Below are 23834 nucleotides of genomic sequence, written 5' to 3'. Positions count from 1 at the left end.
ATTTCACAAGGGGCAGGCCCTGCTTTGCCAGGCTGCCTCTCTCCAGAACCCTCAGTTCCCCTGGGCCCGTCACAGGCACCTCGCCAATTCCGAGGCCCAAGTTTTCCAATCATGGGCTTGGGTCCTGCCCTGCCACGGCCTCAGGGGAAACCACAGGCTTTCTCAAACCTGAGTGTGTAGGACCAGAACCACCTCAAGGGCACAGTGAAAGGCAGATTGCTGGGGAGTGTTTCTGGTCTGGCAGGTCTGGGGTGGGGCCCAAGAATTCCTACTTCTAGCAGGTTCCCAGGTGATCCTGATGCCGGTCTGGAGCCCCCCTGCTGCAAGCCTGGGGCAACCGAGTCCAGCCTGAGCCTCTTCACTGTTTTCCGCTGCTGTGTCATCTCCGGATCCATGAATGAGACCTCTGCGAACCGAGGAACTGTGCCCATGCCTCGGAACTCACCTGCGGCAGAGTAGGCACTGTGGTGGCACAGTGAGGACCCCGGACTTGGGGTGCAGAGCTGCAGGGTCGCCAGTTCTCCATGAGGGCCTCAGCTGCCTCACCCACACATGAGGGTGATGCCCGGCTAAGGGGAGACCTAAGGACCTGCTCCAACGGTCCAGAAGGAAGGTGTGATCTGACCACCCTGTGTGTGTCCACTATGTTCCAGCCAGCCAGACACCCACGAGATGCGCCTTTCTCCATGGAGACCGCAGCTCACCACCATCTCCTGAAGCCTTGGCATCCTCAACTGTTCCTGGTGGCTCTCCCTCTGGTGGTCAAGTGGGGCCATGGGAGGAGAAACCTCAGGTGGTCTGTCTTGTCGTGCTTGAGCTCATCTGGGGAGCCAAGACGAGGAACCGGCCACTGGGCCCCCAAGTGTGGTTCTCAACGTGTTCCCTAGTCCAGCTGCACCAGCATCATGTGGGAACTCAAAAGACATGCAAATACCTGAGCCCTGCCTGGAGCTTCAGAGCCAAAACCCTAGAGAATCCAATCCTGTGGTTTATAAAGTGTGGTCCCGATGCAGCAGCACCATCACCCAGGAGTTAGCTAGAAATATAAAATCTGAGGCCTAACCCCAGACCCACTGAATCAGAAACTTCTGGGTGTGAAGCTCCGCGGTGTGAAAACTGGTTGTTTCACAGGTGATTTTTGATGCCACTGATGTTTGAGAACTGTTAAGCTGTGGTTCCCATTCCAGCTGTAGGACAGGCTCACCGGGGGAGCTTTTAAAAATTGCTAATGGGGGCTTCCCTGGTGGCGCAGTGGTTGAGGGTCTGCCTGCCGATGCAGGGGACACGGGTTCGTGCCCCGGTCCAGGAGGATCCCACATGCCGCGGAGCAGATGGGCCCGTGAGCCATGGCCACTGAGCCTGAGCTCCGCAACAGGAGAGGCCACAACAGTGAGAGGCCCGCGTACCGCAAAAAAAAAAAAAAAAAAATTCCTAATGCCTGGCTTCCCCCAGACCATTAAACCAGAAGCTTGCAAGGCAATTCCAGTGTGAAACTAGGAGTGGGAACCACTGGTTTCATGCTACCTGATTCACGTAAGAAATGGTTCACCTACCAGCACTGCACGAAAGATGTAACCGAGACACAGGACTTTAAACCCTCGCACTGACCACCTTCCCCTACACTGTCCTCCAACAGAGTTTGACTGGGGGGGAGGGCAGCGGCACACAGATACCCTCAGGGAACATCAGCTGATCACAAAGGTCTGAAGACAAACGGTTAAACTTCCACCCTCAGAGACAAAAGCCAGCACACTCAACACCCTGCTTCAATCTGGTTTTCCTTCTACTAACTCCTTTAAGAGCTAACACGGTTTTTGCGGCCAAAGACCAGCCGATCATTTTATGATGAAAAGAACCCAGGATTAGGGAGCAGAAGTACCAGGGCTAGTGAGCAACCTGGGACACGCCAGCTAATTCCCTTGGACCTTGGTCATTCTTTACTGTAAGCAGATGAGGCTGTATTAAATTATTTCCAAAGGTTCTGTTTTAATTTTCTACAGTTACTACGATTTTTTTGAAAACAGACCACACATAAACTACACTATACTATCTTTGAAAAACCAGACCCACAGGTAATTTACTGGAAGGTATATTATCTTTCTGGTCTTCCCCTTCCTAAAGTCATGCCAGTTAAGCACACCGCATGCAGACCTACCAGAAGTCCCAACGTTGCATCAAGATACAAAGCCTGAGTCTAAAGTGGGCTGCGTGTGTGCGTGTGCGTGTGTGTGCGCGCGTGTGTGTGTGTGCATGTGTGCCCGCGCTGGGGTGGACACCTGAGGGAAGAGAGGTGTCATCTTGGCACAATGTTCTTTGCTGCCCTTCCTTCTACCCCATGAGGGCGCTGATAAATTTTCTTCTGTGGCTGGAGGGTACAGAGAAAGAACTTTTTGGAACTACACTGGGTTAAAGGATGGAGATAAAGAAGCCTAGAGCACAGGTGTGAGCCTCTCCCAGGTGAGATACCTTCTCCAAGGGCAAAATCTGTTTCCCTTGTAGGAAGTCCCACCCCTTGAGCCCAGCTGGCTGTTGCATGATTCCGTGTTTCTGGTCACAGGAGCAACTAGGAGAGACAGTGTGAAGACTTCAAAGCAAACGCGTCACCACTTCTGGGCATCCCCTCTAAGCACATCTGCTTTTGCCCCTTGGCAGTAAAAAAGGGGAAACAACTTTCAAAAACACCAGAAGAGAATGTAAAATCTTTGTTCACAGAAGCCTTTCCTTAGAAACAGAAACTTGCAGTTCTTTTACATCACCAATGGGAGGGAGGGAGCACAAAAAATACTATGAAACAGCAAACCATGCCTGTTCCTTTATTTACAAAAACAGATGGCAGCTCTTCAGGCCTCATTTTACTCACTCTTCAAACAGGATAAAAATAATACTCTGGCCTGTTCAGGCTGCCGTGAGACGTTAACAAGATGTATGTAATGCTTATCTCACCCAACCTGGTAGAGAGGATAAGCACAGCAACTGTTAGAAATGACCATTACTTTATCCTTTTCAACTGCAGTGCTCTCTGCACCCATGGACCCCCATCTCCAGCTCTCAAAATCGTATTCATCCTTCAAAGGTCAGCTAAAATTTTATTGTTTTTCATGATTGCTCTCTTGAGCACTCCAGCTGAAGCCCGTCTCCTGCCTCTGAGCCTAGGTGCTGTGACTTACACCTATGTGCTTACATGCTCCTTTAAGACCCGTCACTGGCTCTGTCTGAAGCTCCTCTGTAAGCTCTCAGAGGTTGTGTCTGCACATCTGCATCCACAGAATCCATCACGGGGGTGGAGGGAGATGGAACGGGGACTCGTACATAAGGGATGTTGAACAAATATTTGCTCGATAACAACAAAGTGTTCAAGGTGCTGCTTCTTGCCCCTTAAATCTAGGCCCAATGTTTTATTTGCAGGGGAAAATAAAAGTTTCCGTTCACAAGATGAAAACCAGTCCTCATTAAATGTCATACTGGTGACATGGAGTTTAATTCTTAAATATCCTTGGCTTCAAAAGGGATAGGATATTTAACACATGAGGATCAAGCACCCGAGTTCAAGTTTATTCACCTAAGCTTCTCAGCCGCCCTCTGTACAAGTGGCCAGTATCAGGGTCCTGCTCTCTCCATTCCCATCAGAAGAAAACGGCATGTCTGAGTACCAGACCCTGGAGGCTCTCAGCCAACGCCCGGCCTTCCCTCCAAGAGCTGCTCTGAGCAGCTCATCACACTGCAGCCCCAGGGAGGGCCCAGGAGGTGGGACCAAAGGGGAGGCACTGGAAGTGAGGGCAGGGCTCTACCCTGACTTCTGGAAGTCACCCCGACAGGGCAGGTCCGTGCTCCAGTGGAAAAGCAGGCCACAGCAAGCAGCTGGCCACCACCACCCCAGCTCCGGATCCCACCGGCCACTCCAAGAACCACCGAGGGAGCACTAAGTACCCTACACCTGGCTTCTCCCCAGTAACCAAGACACACACAGCACCGCTGTGAACCACCACTCCTTCTCTGGAGTAAAGCAAACTTCAATTAGGCCATGGGCGTGTGCAGAGCTACAATTAAAGCCTAGCTAGAAGCTTTCTTCTCTCCTTATGAGACAAATTCAATAACCAAAAGTGGTTTCGTGCATCTTTTCACTTAAAGAAGAAAACTGAAGTGAATATCACAGCTGGGTCTGGATGATGCAGTTCACGGAGTGATTCATCTCTAGTTGATTGTCTAGGTGAGAGTTGACTTTTCTCATCTAACACCACAATTTAACCACAAATGTATACCCTATAGCATGATAACCACTTCCAAGGCACTTTCTGTAATGCCACCAAAGCATCTCAAGAAACAAGATCATTTGAAACACTTCAAGCAGAAAAATGTCATCCTGTGTGGCCCTCATCAGTTCACTCAACCCAAGATGTCAGAGCAGTAAGGTGACCCCTTTCCAAAAGGGGCTAATGGATTTAGTGATGAGGGTTTGATGAGCTGTGTGGTTATCTCCCCCTAAGCAGAAATGGAATGAAAGGTAACGGGAACAGACACTATCCACGCTGAAATTCAACCATCCCAGGACCCGAGGGACTTTGCTAAAATAAGCACCACCACCCAAAGCGTGTGAGGTTGACATCTCCCTAGACTTGACTGTTCCTGTGGCATCTACAAGTGTGTACTTTTTTGAACCGGTACAAGGTCATGTTTTTTATTAAGGAAACAGAGACGAGTACTGATATGGCTGGTCCAAAGTCACACAGCTTCTCAGTGGCACTGCTGGGACCAGCACCTAGGAATCCTGACTCTTGGTCCAAATGCAATGTCTCTAACAGCACTTCCAAGCTCCTCTGACCTTCTTTGTCTGGTTTTGTGTCTTTAGTAAGAACACAATGGAGATACTCTATTCATGAAGAATTCTATGGAAAAGCAGACCTTTCGCTGCATCTTTATCTTCAGCAGATGTTTGGTTTCAAATGAACCATCAGCTACTCCCAAATTAAAAGCACCTCTTTCTCCAAGGTTTAGCTGGCCAATATTGGCAGTGCCATTATGGAACAGGGTCAAGTCAAAGCATGTGGTTTTGAATTTCAAATCTTTCCTGTCCAGAGCAGAAGGATGCCCATTAAGATAATTTCATACCTGTGGCCTCCCAAAGTGTTTTTTTCCACTGAGGCCCAGGAACCCCTTGGGTTACAGCTGACTGCAATACTCTTGGTTACGTCATAAGGCCAGGCTCTGTACACTAGAGAAGGCTTCAGAACAAAGCACAAAGAAACAGCTTGTCCTCAGCCCAGCCTGACACAGGTATGTCTGGCATTCTTCCCTCAACCCTGGGCCCTGTCCACTTACGCTGGCAGTACTTTTGTCTCACTATTCAGCCTCCTGAGAGGTGGTTTCTGGTAAATTGCTTCCACATACCCCACAAGAAACACTCATTTTATATTTTATGGGACTGGCTGGGAGAGAAAACCCAAGCTGAGGCTCAGTGTTCTGAGGCAGTGATGCACAATGGCCTGAAGCACAGACTCGAATCCCAGGTCCACCCGGGGCTTTGCCTCTGCAGAAAGGGGACAGTGACAGTGTGATGAACAGTGAGTGAACCCAGTACCTGGCATAAGGCAGGCACTGTATATGTAAGTCTTTGCTATGACTCTACACAAATGTCTGCTCTTTCTGCCCCAGCGCTTGAAGCCTCGTGACTAGGTCTGCACTGCTGCTGCTCCTACTGTATACAGAAGCCCCACCAGAGCATCCTCTGCGGAATTTAAAGAGAGACCTCCAGGGCTTCCCTGGTGGCACAGTGGTTGAGAATCCGCCTGCCAATGCAGGGGACGCGGGTTCGTGCCCTGGTCCGGGAAGATCCCACATGCCGCGGAGCGGCTGGGCCTGTGAGCCATGGCCGCTGAGCCTGCACGTCTGGAGCCTGTGCTCCGCAACGGGAGAGGCCACAACAGTGAGAGGCCCGTGTACCACAAAAACAAAAACAAAAACAAAAACAAAGAGAGACCTCCAGCTTACCTTCTGACTCCTGCTTTACAAACTGAGTCTGCTTTAGTTGAGGATTTGTAGACTGGTTCCTTTTTACACCAGCTGTAAGGCTCAGTTACCAAGGTCTGTAGGGTCAGTTTAGAGGAGTCAGGCCTGGCTCTGGACCAAAGCCAAAGCTTCCTCTCTACTGGAAGGCATCCCTTCCCTGTCCCCTGGGAGTGTGGCTGAGGGGAAGGCTGTCTGTCAGAAGGCTGAATCCTTCTCTCCATCTTCCCACTGCAGGCATTCCCTCAGGGCAGTGCCAGGTAAATGGACAGGCAGGTAACTGAGGTGCTGCTTCTCCCTGAGAGAAGCTTCTTTCTGAGCAAGGAGTTTCAGTGGTAAGGGAACTGTGAGTGAGAAGTGTTTTAGGCAATAGTTGGGCCTTTCCTATAAGTATTAATCTCACCAGAGTTTCAACTTCTGTTCAATGTGGAAAGGCAGAATAGTACTAAATGTCTTTTTCAGAGTATTTTGGGAAACAAAATCATTTCTAAATAAAATTCAGTAATTACTTGCCAGGTCCTTTAAGTGTTTTTCCAAATCCTATTTTTTTCCACAATAACACATCTATTTTAAGAAAGCCTGAAGGGAAAGAAAAACAAGACCGTTTAGAATATAATGTCTCCAGAACAACTGCTCTGCAGCTCTATCGAGGACATTCAAAGCCAGAGCCAGGGAGGCAGTGCTGTCGGGGGCCTGGGGAGACGTGCTGACAGCACCGACGCCACAATTACAGAGGGGGCGGAAAGCACAAGCAAAACACCCTTCCCGTCAAATGCTCAACTTCTCTCATCCTCCGCATAAAGCAGCATCAGAAATCTTCAAGAGAAGATTCAAAGAAGAAAACCACTGACGTCTGGTCCTGGCAACGCAGCAAACCGCGCGAAAGCTGAACCACCTCCCCACCGTTAACACAAGGCAGAAACGCTATATGAAACTCCAAAAAAACTCCAACACCACTGATGCCTAACTGTAAGGTGAGGCTTCTCCTAAAAAAATAAGTTAGAAAAGAGGAAGTGAGCTTATATTCAAGTTCTTTTAAAAATCTCTTTTATTTGGGGCAGACACGTTTACCTGAGATGACCCCAGCAATACTAGCTTGGGATGCTTACACGGGACACCCTACAAACTGTCCTGTTTTTGTTTTTAAAAAAGGTAAAGAAATTTAACATAGGGTCTTCCCTGGCGGTCCAGTGGTTAAGACTCTGCGCTTCCAATGCAGGGGGCATGGGTTTGATCTCTGGGCGGGAAACTAAGATCCCACATGCTGTGCAGTGTGGCCAAAAAAAAAAAATTAACATTGATATAATAATTATTCCCAGAGGCATGACCTCACAGATATAGCTGGAAGAAAATTTTTTAAAGGATATTTTCAAATAGCAATACAGCAAATGGTTAAGTTTGAGATCACAGTTGTATCTAACTAGGAAAAAAACCAATGTTTCCATGTTATGAAGTGAAAAAAAGAACAAGCAGTGAATTTTTATGAAGAAATAAAAAATGTATAGTAACTGAAACTAAAAATGGCTGAAAGAGCAGATTAGACACAACTGAAAATACGAGTGAATTAGAGGAATGCAGGAGAGACATAAAGATTCAAAAAACATGAGAGAGAATACGTAGGGGTGAGAATGTCCAACACACGTCTAATAGGAGCTCCAGCCAGAGCTGGTGAAGGAGGAGGAAGCATCGAGGATATGATGCCTGACGACTTTCCCAAATTCAGAAACACAGAAATTCTCAGCTTGGATGCACACAAACCTGAGTGAGATAAATAAAAGTGGACTACTATCTAGGCACACTCTGTTTCATTCTTAAACAATTTTAGAAATATCTGGAAAGAAAAAGACTACCTACAAAATGAACAAAAATGGGAGTGCGGCAGACTTCTCTGATAAATCTGCAAAGTGCTGGGGGAAAATAACTGCTAATTTAGAATTCTACGCCCTGCTAAAATACTATTCAAGCATAAAGTCACATAAATGATGCTCAAACAGAGACTGAGTTTACCCTTCCCAGAAAAGGAACTACTTCAGAAGAAAACTGAATCTCAAAGGAAAGAATGGATTTCACAAATGAACAGCGTGCAAAGAAAATCAGTAAGCACAGACTGTAATGATGACTGTTTAGGACCTCAGAAAGAGGTGGAATGAAACACCTGCCAACAATAACATGGAAGATGGGGGATCAGAGCCCAGATCTTCTACGGTCCTTGTACTGTTCAGGAGTAGAAACAGTAATTCATTTTAGACTTCATTAAGTCAAGGGTGCATGTTAAAAACTTATAGGTAATTACTAAATAATAGAATTAGAATAACTTTTAAATCAGTAAAATGAAAAAAAATGCAACAGAAAGCAGGAAAGGAATAAAAAAAGAGCAAAGAAAACATACAAACACACAAAGGTGACAGAAATTATTCCAATATAACGATTATACTAAATGAAAATGGATTAAAATTTCCCCACTAAAAGACAAGAGTGTCAAGATTCAGTCATTAACTCCTAAGTGTATACCTGGCCTAAATAAATAAATAAATAAAATTTGCACACAGGGACATGTCCAATAACATTCAATGCAACATTGTTTCTGTTTGGGGAGGAAGGTTTCTGATCAAGAAAAAAACATACTTTTTAATTCCTTCTTAACTGCAAAAGCTTTTTACCTCAAATGCCAGCATATAGATTTATTTCTAGCTAGTAAAGCACATGAGAATTGCTGCTTTGGAGAATAATTATGAAAATAATACAATTTTGTTTCTGTAATACATTAAAAAATGCAAAATGCAAAACAAGAGTGAAGTTTCTGCAAAGGAGAAAGATAGTGTTGGGAGATAATTCTCCAAGGATCTCAATGCAAAATTGTTACATTGGAAATAACATACATGTCCATCCAAAGAAAAATGGATAAAATGGCGTAATAAACTCTAACACTGAAATAATACAGAGAAGTTAAAACTAATGAAATGAAATCCATACGATTCAACATATATTCTCAAAATATAATGCTGACTGAAAAAAGCTATTTGATAAAGAGTATAAACTGTACACCATTTATGTAAGTTAAAAAAATTGTCTCAGAATATTCTGTAAGTTGTCACATATACATACATGTTTAGTAAAAGTATAAAAACATATCCAGGGGCTTCCCTGGTGGCGCAGTGGTTGAGAGTCCGCCTGCTGATGCACGGGACACGGGTTCGTGCCCCGGTCCGGGAAGATCCCACATGCCGCGGAGCGGCTGGGCCCGTGAGCCATGGCCGCTGGGCCTGCGCATCCGGAGCCTGTGCTCCTCCGCATCGGGAGAGGACACAACAGTGAGAGGCCCGCGTACCACAAAAAAAAAACAAAAAACACCCCAAACATATCCAGAAAAGAAACGAACTTCAGAAGAGTCAAATCTGTGAAGGGGCTGTGCTTTAGATGCATTTTTGTCATTTCTTCTTTAAACAAAAAATTCAAACCAGTAATGTCAATATTTGTTAGGTACATAGATAAATATATTTCTATGATTTTATTTTCCATATTTTGAAGTAGTTTTGGACTTACAATTTTAAGTAAAAATTGCAAAGGGAAAGAAAAAATAAGTTTTGAATCTATGCCAATTCAGGTCACCTATCGAGTTAGCTATCAATCATTCTCTAAAATTACATTTTAAATGTTCTGAATGTTTGAATCATTTCACTGAATTTTCTCACACTACTTCACAACACACAGTTCTAAATGCAATGGAATAAACAATCAAAATAATCTTGTTTGTAATCTGTGATTTATCTTTGTTAAATAAAGTAAAACGTTGTTCTGGCATTTGCTTTTTTATGTCTTAATGCTGAAGCCATGCTAACAAGGGGACGGAAAAGATGTGGAAGGAACATTGTAACTACAGCCAGTGAGGTGCGTGTGAGAGACGCAAGGCTGGAGGCACCGTGGGCACCCCTGGGGGCACCGTGATGGGACAGAAGGCGTCAGGCTCCTCGGGACCACGGGGAGGCAGGAGAGGCTGGGATCACTGCTCTAGAGCCAAGCCCTCTCAAGGTGTCACAAAGCAACTGACCTTGAGAAGGGTCCTCAGAAACGAGACGGGGACTGTCAAACCGAGGCAGGCTTAGGTCTGAAGGAAGTGGAGTTTCTAGGTGGGGCAGAGACCCAAAGAAAGGAAGAACCTGGTCTTGGGGGTCTGAGTGGATGGGGCACTGGGGCAGGCTGCTAAGGAGGGCAGCCAGCAGTTCTCTCCATTCAAGTTCAAGGTTGACGTGCTGTGCGTGCTGACCCTGCTTCCTGCTGCTACTGCTGAGCCCCGCGATCCCTGCACAGGGATGCTCCCCTCCGGACCGTGACAAACCAAGCAACTGGATCCTCCCTGCTTTGCTGACGAGAGGCCAGAGGCCAGGAGCAGGGCCGATATACCAAAAAAGTTCCAGGTCAGGACAGAGCAGCCCCCTGAGTGTCTGACATGTTAACTAAGGAGTTGTACTACTGGGTGAGCCAGGGGAAACCTGAGTCCAGCCCAGGTACACCCTGCACAATGAGGGAAAAGTCACAATCTGGCATCTGGTGGGTGGGGATTCTCAATCTTGGGGACAAAGGGAAAGATGTGTGGATAGTCTGAAAACACAGTGGGGCTTCCATTCAGATGAAACATGCCCTGGAGCTGGGAGGTGGGGGGGAGGGAGGGGGCTGGAGGAGTAGGGGTGTGGGTAGAACGGCACACAAGGTGTTTATGTTTGCTATGAGGACACCGTTTTACAAAGCTGAGTGAGTAATGCAAACTAAGTTGTTTCTCTCCTATAACTTGACATTTTATTTTCGAGGCTTTACCACTGACTGTGATCTTAGACAACACCTAATTTAATAAATGAAAAAATGCTTGCCGTGAAGTCCTCTACTCCTAAGCTAAAACATACCACTTTCAAACATACTTCTATTCAGGGATTATGACCTCTTTCCCAGAAATAAACACCAAGTTCATGAGGCAATCAGAAGTAAAGCCATGTCTCTCTTTTTAATTTTCTTTCTACCAAGTGCAGAAGCTATGACCAAGCTCTTTCTATACCTTAAACTCAGTTTCACAGTTACAAGACAGTCATTTGGTTACTTTTCTTCTTCCAGTCATTTTAAAACTTCCTGACGCCTCTCTCATTTCCTTTTTATCTCCCTCTTTCAAGATTTCTCTTATCTCCTTGCAACAGTTAATTTTCTTTATATTAACCTAGAACTTTGCCAAGGCAGCTGAGAATTCATACCACAGGATTAAACAAACAGAAATACCAATGGCTACATATTTATTTTTAAGATTCTTTACAGACCCAAATACGTAGATAAGCAGGTGGGTAAATAAAGACTAATCGTTGTGACCATGCCAATGGTGTGACCACAGGCAATGGCTCCAACTCTTGGGATGTTTCCCTGAAATGAGGGGCCCAGCTGGGCTCCATGGTCCCCTCAGTTTGTTCTGCTGTAAAATGCCATGACTGCCCCGTGTTTCAGTACTCATTGGACTATAAATGCTAAGGAAAAAAAGAGGAAAAACCAGTAGCTAAAATGAAATTTAAAACTTGACGAAAGATATGTTATAAGGGTATTCCTAAGGGGTTTATGTAAGTACAGGAAAAAAAAAAGTCAGACAAAATCAAAAAGAAATACCATCTAATGTGGGTACTAGGGTTTATTTTCAACTCGGGAATATCTGATCTGGGCCTATTTTTATAAACTTGATTTAATTTAAAGATTATTGCCCCCTTATCCATTACTTCCCTATGTACTCTAAATTGTGGGTTAAGCACGTTATTTTCCTCCTCTATTTCCTGAATCTCTCTATTCAGGGCTTAGATACTGCTCAACATCTTCCAATGTTTTCGCCAAGCTGTCTTGGAGGGAAATCTGTACTTCCTATTACAATGCTTTTAGAACCCCCCACATTCAGCCACATGCACTTGGAAGCGATCTACCCAGCACTCTTCTTCCCCTCTTTACCAGGGAATTACCTGTTTCAGAGGTTAATTATGAAGTTGTAATTATATCCCTAGGGCTTGAGAAACATATAAGACAGATAGATACTTAAGTTCTGTAAGATTTAATAGTCTTAAATACTTTTTCTCTAGAATATTGCTAGGCGTAATAATAAACTCTATAAGAGCCTTCTTAAGGAAATGGCTCTACCATCTATCAAGTAGGGGAAAGTCAACGGTTCGCTCTAAGACACCTGACAGCTTGCTGCGGCTTTGTCCCTGGAACACAGAGATGAGCACAGTGCTGGGCCCACTCCTGTGCACTGCCCTTGCCTCCAGGCCCACAATCTCCACCTCGGAGGCTAATTAAACTGCTTTCGCTCTAGAACAGGCCAGAAAGGAAGCAGAACAGGAGTTGTGAGCATTTCACAGACTGTCAGGCATAAAAGCAATGATAGTAGCATCTACCAGCCTAGTCATAAAACCTTTACCTTGGCTTATGAAGCACACGTGGGGGGCGGCCAGACCCAAACCTCTCCCAGCGGCAGTGCCTCTGACGATCAGACACATGCTTCCCACCAGCTCCTGCATCACACGCACACCCCCGCACACACACGGGGAGACCCCCGTCACAGCCCGAGGCTGCTGGGGAATTCACTGCAAGATTCGTATTGATTTCTCCCCTTTTCTTCTCTTTTACTACTCCTTGGAGAAGAAGCCAAAATGAAAGGTTAAAAATCCAAACAGGAGTACTTGCAAGTGTTTGTTTTATGTATGGCTTGAGTCTCAGCCCCAGAGATTTAGCAGTAGTTTTGTGCTATAAACCTGAACAGTGTAGTTCTGTCCCTAAAAATGCATACAAATCGTACTTATCACGGTGGGAGCTTTCCTCCCCTTCTAGCTTTAAAGGCTAAGTGACTATACTGTCAAAATAGGAGGCTTAAGTTTTGATTCCGATGTGTCTTTCACTCTTCCTTAAGCCTTCAAGATCATCAAATTTGGTTTTCAACATCCCTGTTTTATAGAAAAAATAATCTGGCCTGAACTTAGACCATTCCAACCCTAAACGCAGACCTCACTATCTACTCTTCTTAGCTTTGAAAAAAATAACCTCTCAAAGCTCCAAGCTGTCTACGGCGATCAGATCAGGATGGAGAGGGCTGACCGACCACAAACATACCAAACGCAGACTCCGCCCACTTCCTTCCCCAGCTGCCTCCAAACAAGAACCAGGCGTTTATTAAATGCTTCATAATAAAATGCTCACAGATCTGTTCTTTGCGTTCTGTTCATTTTCTACTCTGTGGTCTGCTTGCGTAAGAGTATTTCTGAAAATATTAATTTTAATTCTGAGTATAATACAGAACATAAATAACAAAAGAATCCACAGCAAAGCCTTCTACTTTAGATAGATGTGCCCAGAAGGCACATTTGTACAAATAACTCTGGCGTTTTGAAACATCGATTTTATAACATCCTCGAGACGCATTACTGTACCTGCCCTCCCTGTTCTCTCCCCCCACGCAGCTGCCTTTCTCCACTTAGGAGCACAATTCAGGACGGTGACACGAGTACATTTAAGTGAGAGGAAGCTGTGTTAACCTCTGACCTACCTCACAGAACATATAGAGAGACAGCAGCGTGAGTCCAAGGTTATACAGCACTAAAATCCCCCGACAAGAGAACGGCGGCCTATTCTTCATGTATTTTGGTCCCAGCCACACAATTAGCAAGTATAGGATGGAGCAGAGCAAAGTAGGGATATAACTGTCCAGAAGAAACCATCCTTTTACTCTGGGATCTGGAAAATATTAAAAGAAACAACATTTAGTGATTAACAAAGTAGATACAAAAATACTAACAATGTTTTTCAAACATTAAAACATTAATTAAAATTTCCCAAGCCAACAAAGCAACTGGAAGAGGAACTGTGAGTCTTCAATATACAGCCTCAAGGTGAGGCTCACACTCATGTTCTGAGTAACGACACGCGTTATTAGTCACAGGTTTTGCTAAATAATTTTTAAAAATCCTTTCCAAAGAATCTTAAAGAAACCAAGGAGAAAGCTCAATTTTCCATTAACTGGATTGATTAACCAGGCTTGCTGAATTATGCATGGGACAAGGAAACCCTAGACATGGCAGTCTTTGAGCTCCAAAGCCCTCCATCCCAGCCCAGTGTCAGCCAGTCTGCCCAGCATGTGCAGACTCAGAAGACGTGCCACTCAGCCAGCTCAGATGATCCTCTGATTCAACAGGCAGCGTCTGCCACGAGTGCCATGGGCAACAGCAGCGGGGATGGTTTTTTAAAAAGTGAGGGTGAAGCAGCAATGACCAGGTAAGTGAAGAACAGAAGCTTGAGAGGGAAGACCTATACTGATTCAAGGAAATTACTGGCACAGGAGGGACCTCCCTGGCTCCCCTCCCCTCTCCTAGGCAGGAAGGAGGAGGAAAAGGAAAATGCACTCCAAGTGGCTGCCCGCGGCAACCTGACAGCCCTCCCGTGGCTGGGAACAAACTCCCTGGCAGCCGGATCCCTTGGGTGTTATATGTCCCCTGCAAGACTCAACTCCATCCTCTGGCTGACTCCTAGGAAGCCACCTCTGCAGCACGTCCCCCTCTGCATCCTGCTGCAGTGAGCCCCCAAACCTGTAGCCTGCCCTTCGCTCTACATACCCTCCAAGGCCTCCCCACTGTGGAGCTCAGAGGCACATGCTGGTTTCACTTCCGTATCCTCTAAGCAGCAGCAGCTAAGTGGGGACAGTGTCTCAGCCCCTTCTTTGAGCTCCTGGCTGGACCATCTTGTTACTCTCTCCAATGCTCTCTCCCTTGACCTTGTAGGACAAGCACAGGTTAAGTGGAGCATACATCCACTTGGGGAACCACTGTCAGTCTCCTTTCTTGCAGACACCCTAAATTCCCGCAGTGTTTCTTCTCTTGGCTTTAGAGGGAGACGCCTTCCACCCTCTCCCCACTAGTGATGCTAGAGTGGTGGCTGCCAGTTGCTGCCGAACTGTGCTTCTCAGAAGCCCTTCAGGGAAGCAGCCCCCCCAGTGAACTTAACAAGATGATTCTTAACCCCTTTTGTTCTCAGCTCTGGGCTGGAAGCGGTCAATTCTGAGAAAACAAGTTCCTCCGAAGCAACTAACATCAGACTGTTACAAATGTTGATGTGTACATAATCACAAACATAATAAATGCGCCCACAAAAACCTCCCATTTCCTTTTACTTAACGCTGTTTTGCACCATGCTTTTTAAATTTTATCACAGATCTTCATTCTTCTATATGACCAAGTATCCAAGTACTTCCTGGGTGGCTGGCCCCAACCCCAGGCGGTAAATCCTTAGGGATCTGGTCAACTGTGGAGACCTAACCCACTCCCTGGGGGCTGGCTCAGACATAAGCATGTGGAGCAACTGTGGCCACTGAACTCTGAGGAGATGACAGTTTGTGAAGAGCTCTGGGGAAGAATTTACTTGTTCTTAAAACTGTGCAAATGATCAGACTTCTCCCTCCTCCTCTGGAGGTGCAGCCTAGAGCTGCAGCAGCCACCTTGCAACCACGAAAGGTGGGAAAACCTATCCTGAGGACAGAGCTGCTGACATACCGAGGATGCAAGGTAGGAAATGACAAGAACGGGGTCCTTGGGTGTCATCACGGAGCCCCTGAAGTGACTCAGATCACATCATGTAAGCTAATAATTTTTATTATTGTTCCAGCCATTTAAAATTGGATTTTTGATCCAGCAACACTCAAGGAAGGCATCGTCCCAACACCAGCACAGAGAGATACATCTGGCTTGTTCTTTTCCAGGGGCTGCACACTAATTTGACTTGTCCCCTATGGATGGGCTTCTAGATTATTTCCAGTTTTGACAAGCGATGCTGTTAAGGACCTTCCTTATACATACCTTTGCTGAGTCAAAGGACACGAGCATTTTAATTTCAACAGAAACCACAAGTACCTTCCAGAGAGGTCACCCCAAGTTAGACTCTTTCTCCACACCCTCACTATTATCACAGATGGTATCAGCCTTAATTCATCTCTGCCTTACTAACAGATGAAGTTCCTTTTATTGTTTTCTTTTGTATTTTAAAAACCACAAGTGAAACAGAATCTTTTCATCTGTTTAAAAGCCTCTTGTAGTTTTCCTAAGAATCTTCCTGGGAACTCCCAAAGTTCCTTCTTTACAACTAAAACATTATAGATGACATTAGAAGAAGGTGTAATATGGAGCTGACCTACTTCCTAAAAGGTAATGAAAGATGAAGAGCAAAAGAGCTCAGGTGTATATATCTAGCCATTGACGTGACACAACACCAAAGGACATTAAAAAGCCCTTAGGGGCTTCCCTGGTGGCGCAGTGGTTGAGAGTCCGCCTGCCGATGCAGGGGACGCGGGTTCGTGCCCCGGTCTGGGAAGATCCCACGTGCCGCGGAGCGGCTGGGCTCGTGAGCCATGGCCACTGAGCCTGCGCGTCCGGAGCCTGTGCTCCAAAACAGGAGAGGCCACAACAGTGAGAGGCCCGCGTACCGCAAAAAAAACAAAAAAAACCCCTTAGAATTGTAAAAGGGGAAGAGTTTTAAACTCCTATTGCAGCAGTGCATTTTGGAAGTCAGTTTCAGCTGAAGACTCACAAGAACTGAGGAAGCCATGTCACCAGTAGTGGTGAAATCTGTGGCATTCTCAGGCTGCAAGCTTGACGGCAAAGCTGAGCTCCAGCCAAAGTCAGCAGAGGGTCACAGCACCTGTGTCTCTGTGCCAGCAGCCAGGGGACCTCAGAGGACTCCAAGCCCCTGGTATCCAGGACAAAGCATTAGTCTAATCACTGGAAAATGCTCATGTTTTCTAGAATGTCTTCATGCAATATTTACATGTGCCTGTAACAAGGAGCAGGGGGGAAGGAGGGGGGAGCAAAACCCAAAACCACCTTACCTCGGGGGCCGAGCAATGCCTGGAAATAGGTACTAAGTGATGCATCAAAGTGTTCCATTTTAAAACCTATTAAGAAAAGAGACATTGATTAAATCTCTACTCAAAATGCTTTTTGTATTTTTTCATAAAACAACAAGAACAAATTCTTTTCAGGGAACATGCTCTGGACAAGGTTAAGTTCCTCATGTTCAAACAATTTCTTTTTAAACTCACAAAAGAAACTTATGGGCTAAGTTCTAATTTGAAAATCAAAAGAAAAGACACAATCCTGTAAATTCACTTTATAAATGAAGCACCAGTTTTCTGTGCTTCTTTTCTCAGCTCTGTAAAAACTCTCTCTGTGAAGCTGAAATCTCAGTGGGGAGAAGGATGGAACTGGATAGAAAGGAGGCAGACAGGGAAGAGCCCTTCGGGGCAAATAGGACCGCCACAGGGAGAAGACAGTTCCTCTGCTGGGTACTTTTATTACTTACTGTCTTAACGTACTCACGTCCATAGTAAAAAAAATTCAAACATTTAAAATGAAAAGAGGAGGTAAGAAAAATCTCATCACTTTGCTCCAACACCATCCCTCCACCCCACTGTTAGAAGAAGCCTACCGGTACCATTTCTTGGGTATACTTCCAGAGATTTCTTTCTTTTGAGCACAAAAGAAGTCACGCCAAATGGGAGTTTTTACAATTGTTGGTCACAACCCATTAATAGATGATCAACTCAACTTCGCATTAGAAATAATAAACTGATCATAATAATCACAGTGCTTTGCCCTTAGTGAGAATGAATACTGTCACGAATCTTCAGTGTTACTGTACCATACTTATGAGTATGATGTACTCAGCTGCGATGTGAAATATATTCTTACCGTGGTAACTGCAAAAAAAAAAGGCTTGGAAAAATATTGCTGATTGTTTTCACTGACAACATCTTGGAGATGATCTCCTATCACTGGTTACAGACCTACCTCCATCTTTAAGACTTTAAAACTCCCTATTTTCCCCCCATTTAAGATTTACATTTACAGGGTAGCGAAGCATCTTTTCATCTGTGTATTGACTAGATTTTCTATATTAAAGTTTGGAGGCATACGTTTAACTGTCTTGGTCATTACTCTCATAGAAATAACCACAAATATTTTTGCTTCCAAGGGCAAAGGCAAAATTGGTTTCAACAACTAGGCAGTTAATCATTTGCCGTCGATGACACCTTGAAAGCAGCAGCGACCAGGGTTCCGTTCCAGCATCTGTCCTGCCCTGGGGGGAGACTTGCAGGGCGCGGACTCCCTCAGCCAAGAAGCCACCAGCTCCCACACACCAAGTGCCAGCAATTAGATACGCCACCTTTGTCATTCAACAGTTACACAACTAGGTAGAAAAGCGGACAGGCTGGCAGGTGATTAAGAGGCTCCACGTTGGGCTCCTTATCAGACAATTTGGGTTTGAAACCCATTTTTTCCACCTAATAGTAATATGGCCTTGGACAACTTATTTAGCCTCCTACCTGTAACATGTGGGAAATAATAATTGCCCCTCAGGCTGTTAAGAAGAGCAAATGATCTAATACACCAATACGCCTAAGGTCCTTAGAGCACTGCCTGGCGCACAGAAAGCCCTCCCATAAAGGTTTCCTGCTGTGTGTCTGCCGCAGGGTCCACTCCACAGTGGATACCACCAGCGTCCGTGTGCCCTGCCCACTAAACTCCCACCAGTGAGCCCACAATGTCCAATGCAAGTCCTCACACCCGCAGGGGGCAGCAATGGAAGGTGGGACAGTTGACAACATCTCAGGAGACAGGCACCTGTCAGCGTGAAGCATTATCTGAGCATGAAAGGTGAGGCTGAAATGAACGTACTAAACCTACTGTGTACAAAGGATTGCTGAATAGGGAAAAACACAAAGAGTTCGCCTGGAGGCCTAGAACAGACTAGATTTTCACGATGGGCGAGAAGGCACGTGCTGAACACCAAAACCAACCGAGTTTGCCAACAAGCAGATGTTGGAAATGATGCACATACGCATTAACAACAAGCTGTAAAAGTCCTAGCAAGTAACAGCATTCTGGGATCCAACGTCGGGAACACACCTGACGGAAACAGTAAGAACACCCTTCTCATTTTTATCTAAGAGCCCTTTCACGGGAGCCTGCAACCAGTTTTGGTTTCTATGTAGGGAGGATGTAGAAAAGCTGGAAACAGAAGTAAAGGAATGCTCAAAAATGACAGGAAACAGACCTGTGGGGTGGAGGTGGGGGGAGAACATTCGTGGACTTAGGGAAAAAATGAGGCCCAGGAATGGGTATAAATGACCCATCGTTACAAAGATGACAACGCTGACATCATGGCAACAGAAAAGCAGCCTGGCTAAACACAAGGTAAAATTTCAGTCCAATCGCACTGAACCCAGCAGCAGGCCCCCAGACGAGACTATGGGATCTAGTATGTGGTGATACTGAAGACTTCTGTTACAGGCCATCTGTCCTGAACGATCCGAATCTGAACCCGTCCTGAGCCCTGCAGGAGGTGGCAGCACAGGGGCTCATTCTAAGACGGAACATCTCCACACGCTTCTGTCAGGAAGGGCCCAGCTGTTCTTAGACCACATTTCTTCTCAGCTTGAGAATTCTCTCAGGCTTGCAGAACTTTTCACCATCCAACTTAGGAACACGTGAAAAAGCTAGCCGAACAATCACAACAGTAGTAATTTTCAGAGAGAGTTGCTCATAATTCCTGAAACGTCTATGTTGACAAGGGGGAACATGAGGCCCTAACCAGCAGAGTCCCTGGCCGGGGAATCGGAGGCCTGGTTGTGGGCTGGACGCGGCCACGTTTGTGGCTTTCCCCATCCTCTCTCCGGGCCACGCCCACGACTGGACACGTCCCGTGACCTGCTCAGAAGGGGCTGTTTTTACACTGGTCACCAGGAGGCTTCTCCAGCAAAGGTTTGCTTTCATCATCTCAGCACAGTTCTGAGTTCCTGTCCAGCCGGCCACACGTCCAGATCCCTTAATACCACGGATTCATTTCTCATTCATACCACACGCTTACCAAGCACCTGCCCCGTGCCAGAAGCAGAGGCAGGACGGCCCTGACGGGTGCAGCAGGGAACAAAATTCCAGGCTGGGCAGGAACACACACGTAAAATATGGTACGTTAAGTGACTGTCAGCAAGAAAAAATAAAGCAGGGTAAAGGGGATGGGATCACGGAGCGAAAATTTACTTTGGAAAATGCAGTCGCCACTCGGAGAAGGTGACCACAGAGCGGAGAGAAAGGGCACTCCAGTTTGAGGGCCAGCTGGGGGCAGTGGCCTGGGGCCATCTCCCCTCTGTCCTCCCCTCCCCGCCCACTGGGGTTCACAGAAATCAACCCCACGGCGCGGGGAGCTCGTGGCCACCGGCTGGCAGGGGAGGCGGCTCCTTAGCTGCACTCACACCAGTCCCCACGTCCCCTTCGCAGCTCCCTGGCTGGCCCGCCTGGCAGGAACAGGACAAAAGGTCCCAGCAAGTGAACTCCTCCCGCCAGGCCGGCCCGCCCTGCTGGGCGAACTGCGCACTTGCTGAGCAGCCTGTGGGCTGAGCTGTACTCTTTTGTACTTTTCTAAAGGAACGGGAGAGGCACGGGGCCCTGCAAAGCCCTTGACACTCTGCCTGGCGATCTGGGATCACGGGAATGGCATGACCCACTTTGCACAAGGTGTCCAACTGCACGGCCAGGTCTGTGGCCTGCCTGACTGTGGCAGATCCCCATCTTCCAAGCTGCACGTGGGCTGGGAACGTCACTTCTTAACAACCAGGCAACCTACTGGCAGCTTGGGCGAGCTGGGCCACTCAGGCACACAGCTGCTCTGGACAATTGTACTAGCAGGGACCAAGCCCATGTGCTGGGCCCATGCAAGAGGAGCTCTGGTCCTGAGTGCAGCCAAAGAATAAGCCATTCTTTGATGTGACTGGTTCCCCACACTCAGACAGGAAAAAGGGAGAGTCAGCACCTCCCAGGGGCCAGATCACGCTGACACCTAGCCAAGCACTGCCTCCCCACCCTCTTTAACCAGGAGTCTCTGGCACTCGCTCAACCTACGGGGCCTCCCAGAATGACAGGTCACGACAGGGAGTAATCAGATACATTAAGGAAAATTCCAACCACAACAGCATCCAAAAGCTCTTCACGAGTTCAAGGGCCACACACAGAAAATGACAACAATGAAAACAGGATAAGGGTAGAGAACACAGGCAGGTAAATCAGAACAGATTTTAAAGAACTCCTCTGTACGCACATTTCCCAAAAGACACTCTTAGTTGAAAGCCACTTCCCACTATCAAATTCTGGAGTGTTTCTGGTAACCATGCAGCTGTATTACAATTGCGCCTCATTGTAAGTATCTCACTAAAAGAAATGATTAACTAGGGCCAGTAATTACCCTGTATTAAAAGAGGATGAGGGAGCATTCAGTACACCTTCATCTAAATCAAGGATTAGTTCTGTGATGCGGCAAGTTCCTGGCACGTGTACTACGTCTTTTAGGGTTGAGGTGAGCCTCAGGCCTAAATTCAAGAGAAACGTTCAAACTACCACAGCTCAGAATACACAAACCTGGAAATACTGATGAAAACAGGGCACAAAAGGGCAAAACCCGAATCCCCCAGAGAGCCGGGCTCCTGTGGAAGATCCATCTGTCCATGAGTTGGCTCTCCCCAGGAGCAGGCCCAGGTGAGTCATCTGCGTGAGGCCGAACGAGCATTCGTTTTCACTGTGATCTAGTATCACACAGAATTTGTTGGAGGCTCGAAACAAGACACAACAAGCTCTGTGGCAAACCAGTGCCCCCCCTCTCCACGTGGCCCCCAAGAGAGACAACAAACTGTGAGCAAACGGGGTGGTGGGGTGAGCACAGGGAAGGTCGCTGGGGTTAAGGAGAGCTGCTCCCACCGCGATTCTCAAGATGAAGTTATTGGTCTTGGTAAGAACGCAAATGCTGAGCCTCTTGGCCATTTATACCTGGAGCAGAAGAAAGTGAGAAAGCTACTGAGCACGTGAAAAGTACTGAGATCTTAAGGCAAATTTGTTTTAAAGGATAGTAAGATTTAAAAAAATTATAAAGGAAGTTAATTACCTAAAGGAAGTTAATTACCTAAACCCACAACCAGGCTGTTTGCTGACTCTCAAGCTTAGCAGTGACGATTGATTTTCAGGGTCAAGCCCTGGTTTTTCTTGCTGCCAAGGCAATGGTGGCAGGGAGAAGTCAGCTTGCTTTGAAAGCCCCCTTTCCTGTGAAATCAGTCAAGTCACATTGCTTTTGGTTTAAAGATGTGTTTACTGCAGACATTTACCTACTGTTAGCTTCCTCATCGTGTCCCGTTTTATTTATTTATTCACTTAGAATTGTCACAGTTCATCTAAAAATGAGTCAGCTAAACTGAGCTTCCAGCTCCAAGGGGTCAGGAGGAAATCTCCCTCCACTTTCTATTCTCCAACCCATTCATCCCCTTAACAGTCAACTCCTGTTAAGCAGGCATGGGAACATTCCAAGTTGCTGCCAATAACACAAAACATTAAATGGTGCTTTAATTTGGTAGTCACAACACTGTTTCTTGAATTTAAAAAGGTTTTTCTTGGTTGGAGAAAATCAGCTTGGGAATAAGAGGAGGAAAATGACCACATCTGCTCAGAAATGTTAAAATATACAACTGTCATAGAGACCCTAAGGAGAAAAACATCTAAGCACTAACAAGCTTCCAGATATGAAAGCAAGTTGACAAGAGAATCCCTTTAGAGTGCTGGCACTTAAAAAGAAGATAACTCTGGGGCTTCCCTGGTGGCGCAGTGGTTGAGAGTCCGCCTGCCGATGCAGGGGACACAGGTTCGTGCCCTGGTCCGGGAAGATCCCACATGCCGCGGAGCGGCTGGGCCTGTGAGCCATGGCCGCTGGGCCTGCGCGTCCGGAGCCTGTCCTCCGCAACGGGAGAGGCCACAACAGTGAGGGGCCCACGTACCGCAAAAAAAAAAAGATAACTCCGGATTAAATCTTGGCTCGGGAGAAATTATCTGCCACATCAACAGATAATTGATGTGGTCCTCTCATTCTGACAATCCAGGAATCTGTGCTTACTCTCATTCCCCCATAAGCTTCTCATACTTTCTTACCCTCATTCTAAGGGCACATCCAACTCGCGTTAATACTCTGATGGAGTCATTCTCTCCTACTGTACAGCAAGCACGTGAGAAAGGACACAGCTCTGGCTGGGCTTCAGGCCAGTCACTGCAAAGCTGGGGCACCGCCAGGCACCACCAAGTCCTGCTATAGGTCAGCACTGCGGTTAAAGGCTGAGCCCCTCGTTCTGGTGTAATGGACAACTGGGGTGTGTGGGGGGGGCGGGGACTGTAAATGCTGCCACACTCAAGTTTTCCCTTATCCAAAAGTTAGATGAGACAGGTTGAAAGGGAAGCCCACGTCACCTCCAACTCCTTGGTCGCCACCAGTTAACTGAAAAGCACTATTCTAACCATTGCAGAAGGACATTCTATTCTTCTAAAGCGGTGGAGGGTCACACCCACTCTGTTCTTAAATGAATCATCTGTGGTCCTTCCTCCCTGTTCATTCTGTCTTCCACCTTTTCTCCAAGTCCCAGGTTAGGTGTCAAGTGACTCCCCCTTGGCCTCTAGGGGAATTCTTATTCAGAGCTAAGGAACAGAACATATCATCAAAGTTCTTCCCCAGTAAAGACCCCACACACCAACCCACTTACCCCACAAGCATCTGGAGAGGGGTTCACTGTAGAAAATTACTCTCGGACGACTCAATTCTCATTTGAAATCAGAATAAAAAAACCAGTGACATTTGGCTTCGGTTGAAGCACACTGTCATTTGGAAGAAGACGAAGCGAATATAGACACAGAAAGCCCCTTGCCGGTGGATGAAGGCCAGACTGCTGTGGACGGATGGAGAGCTCTGCTCCCACAAAG

At 46.5% G+C, this 23834-nt stretch overlaps 1 protein-coding gene across 1 annotated transcript in view; it reads right to left on the bottom strand.

Annotated features, from left to right (window-relative positions):
* The window catches only part of ELOVL5 (ELOVL fatty acid elongase 5), a 68932-nt gene that overhangs the window by 8429 nt on the left and 36669 nt on the right, over positions 1-23834 (bottom strand). Inside the window, exons 2-3 of the mRNA XM_082664397.1 lie at positions 16880-16945; positions 13556-13743 (exon numbers count right to left, since the gene is read on the bottom strand). Of these exons, the coding sequence (XP_082520523.1) occupies positions 13556-13743; positions 16880-16937 (246 nt within the window). The 5' untranslated portion in view covers positions 16938-16945. The remainder of the gene's footprint in view (positions 1-13555; positions 13744-16879; positions 16946-23834) is intronic.

The sequence above is a fragment of the Grampus griseus genome, assembly GCF_964374135.1.
Source record: "Grampus griseus genome assembly, chromosome: 10".
NCBI classification, from domain to species: domain Eukaryota; kingdom Metazoa; phylum Chordata; class Mammalia; order Artiodactyla; family Delphinidae; genus Grampus; species Grampus griseus.
Note: the sequence above shows the minus strand (reverse complement) of the source record. Positions and strands in the feature narration are given on the sequence as shown.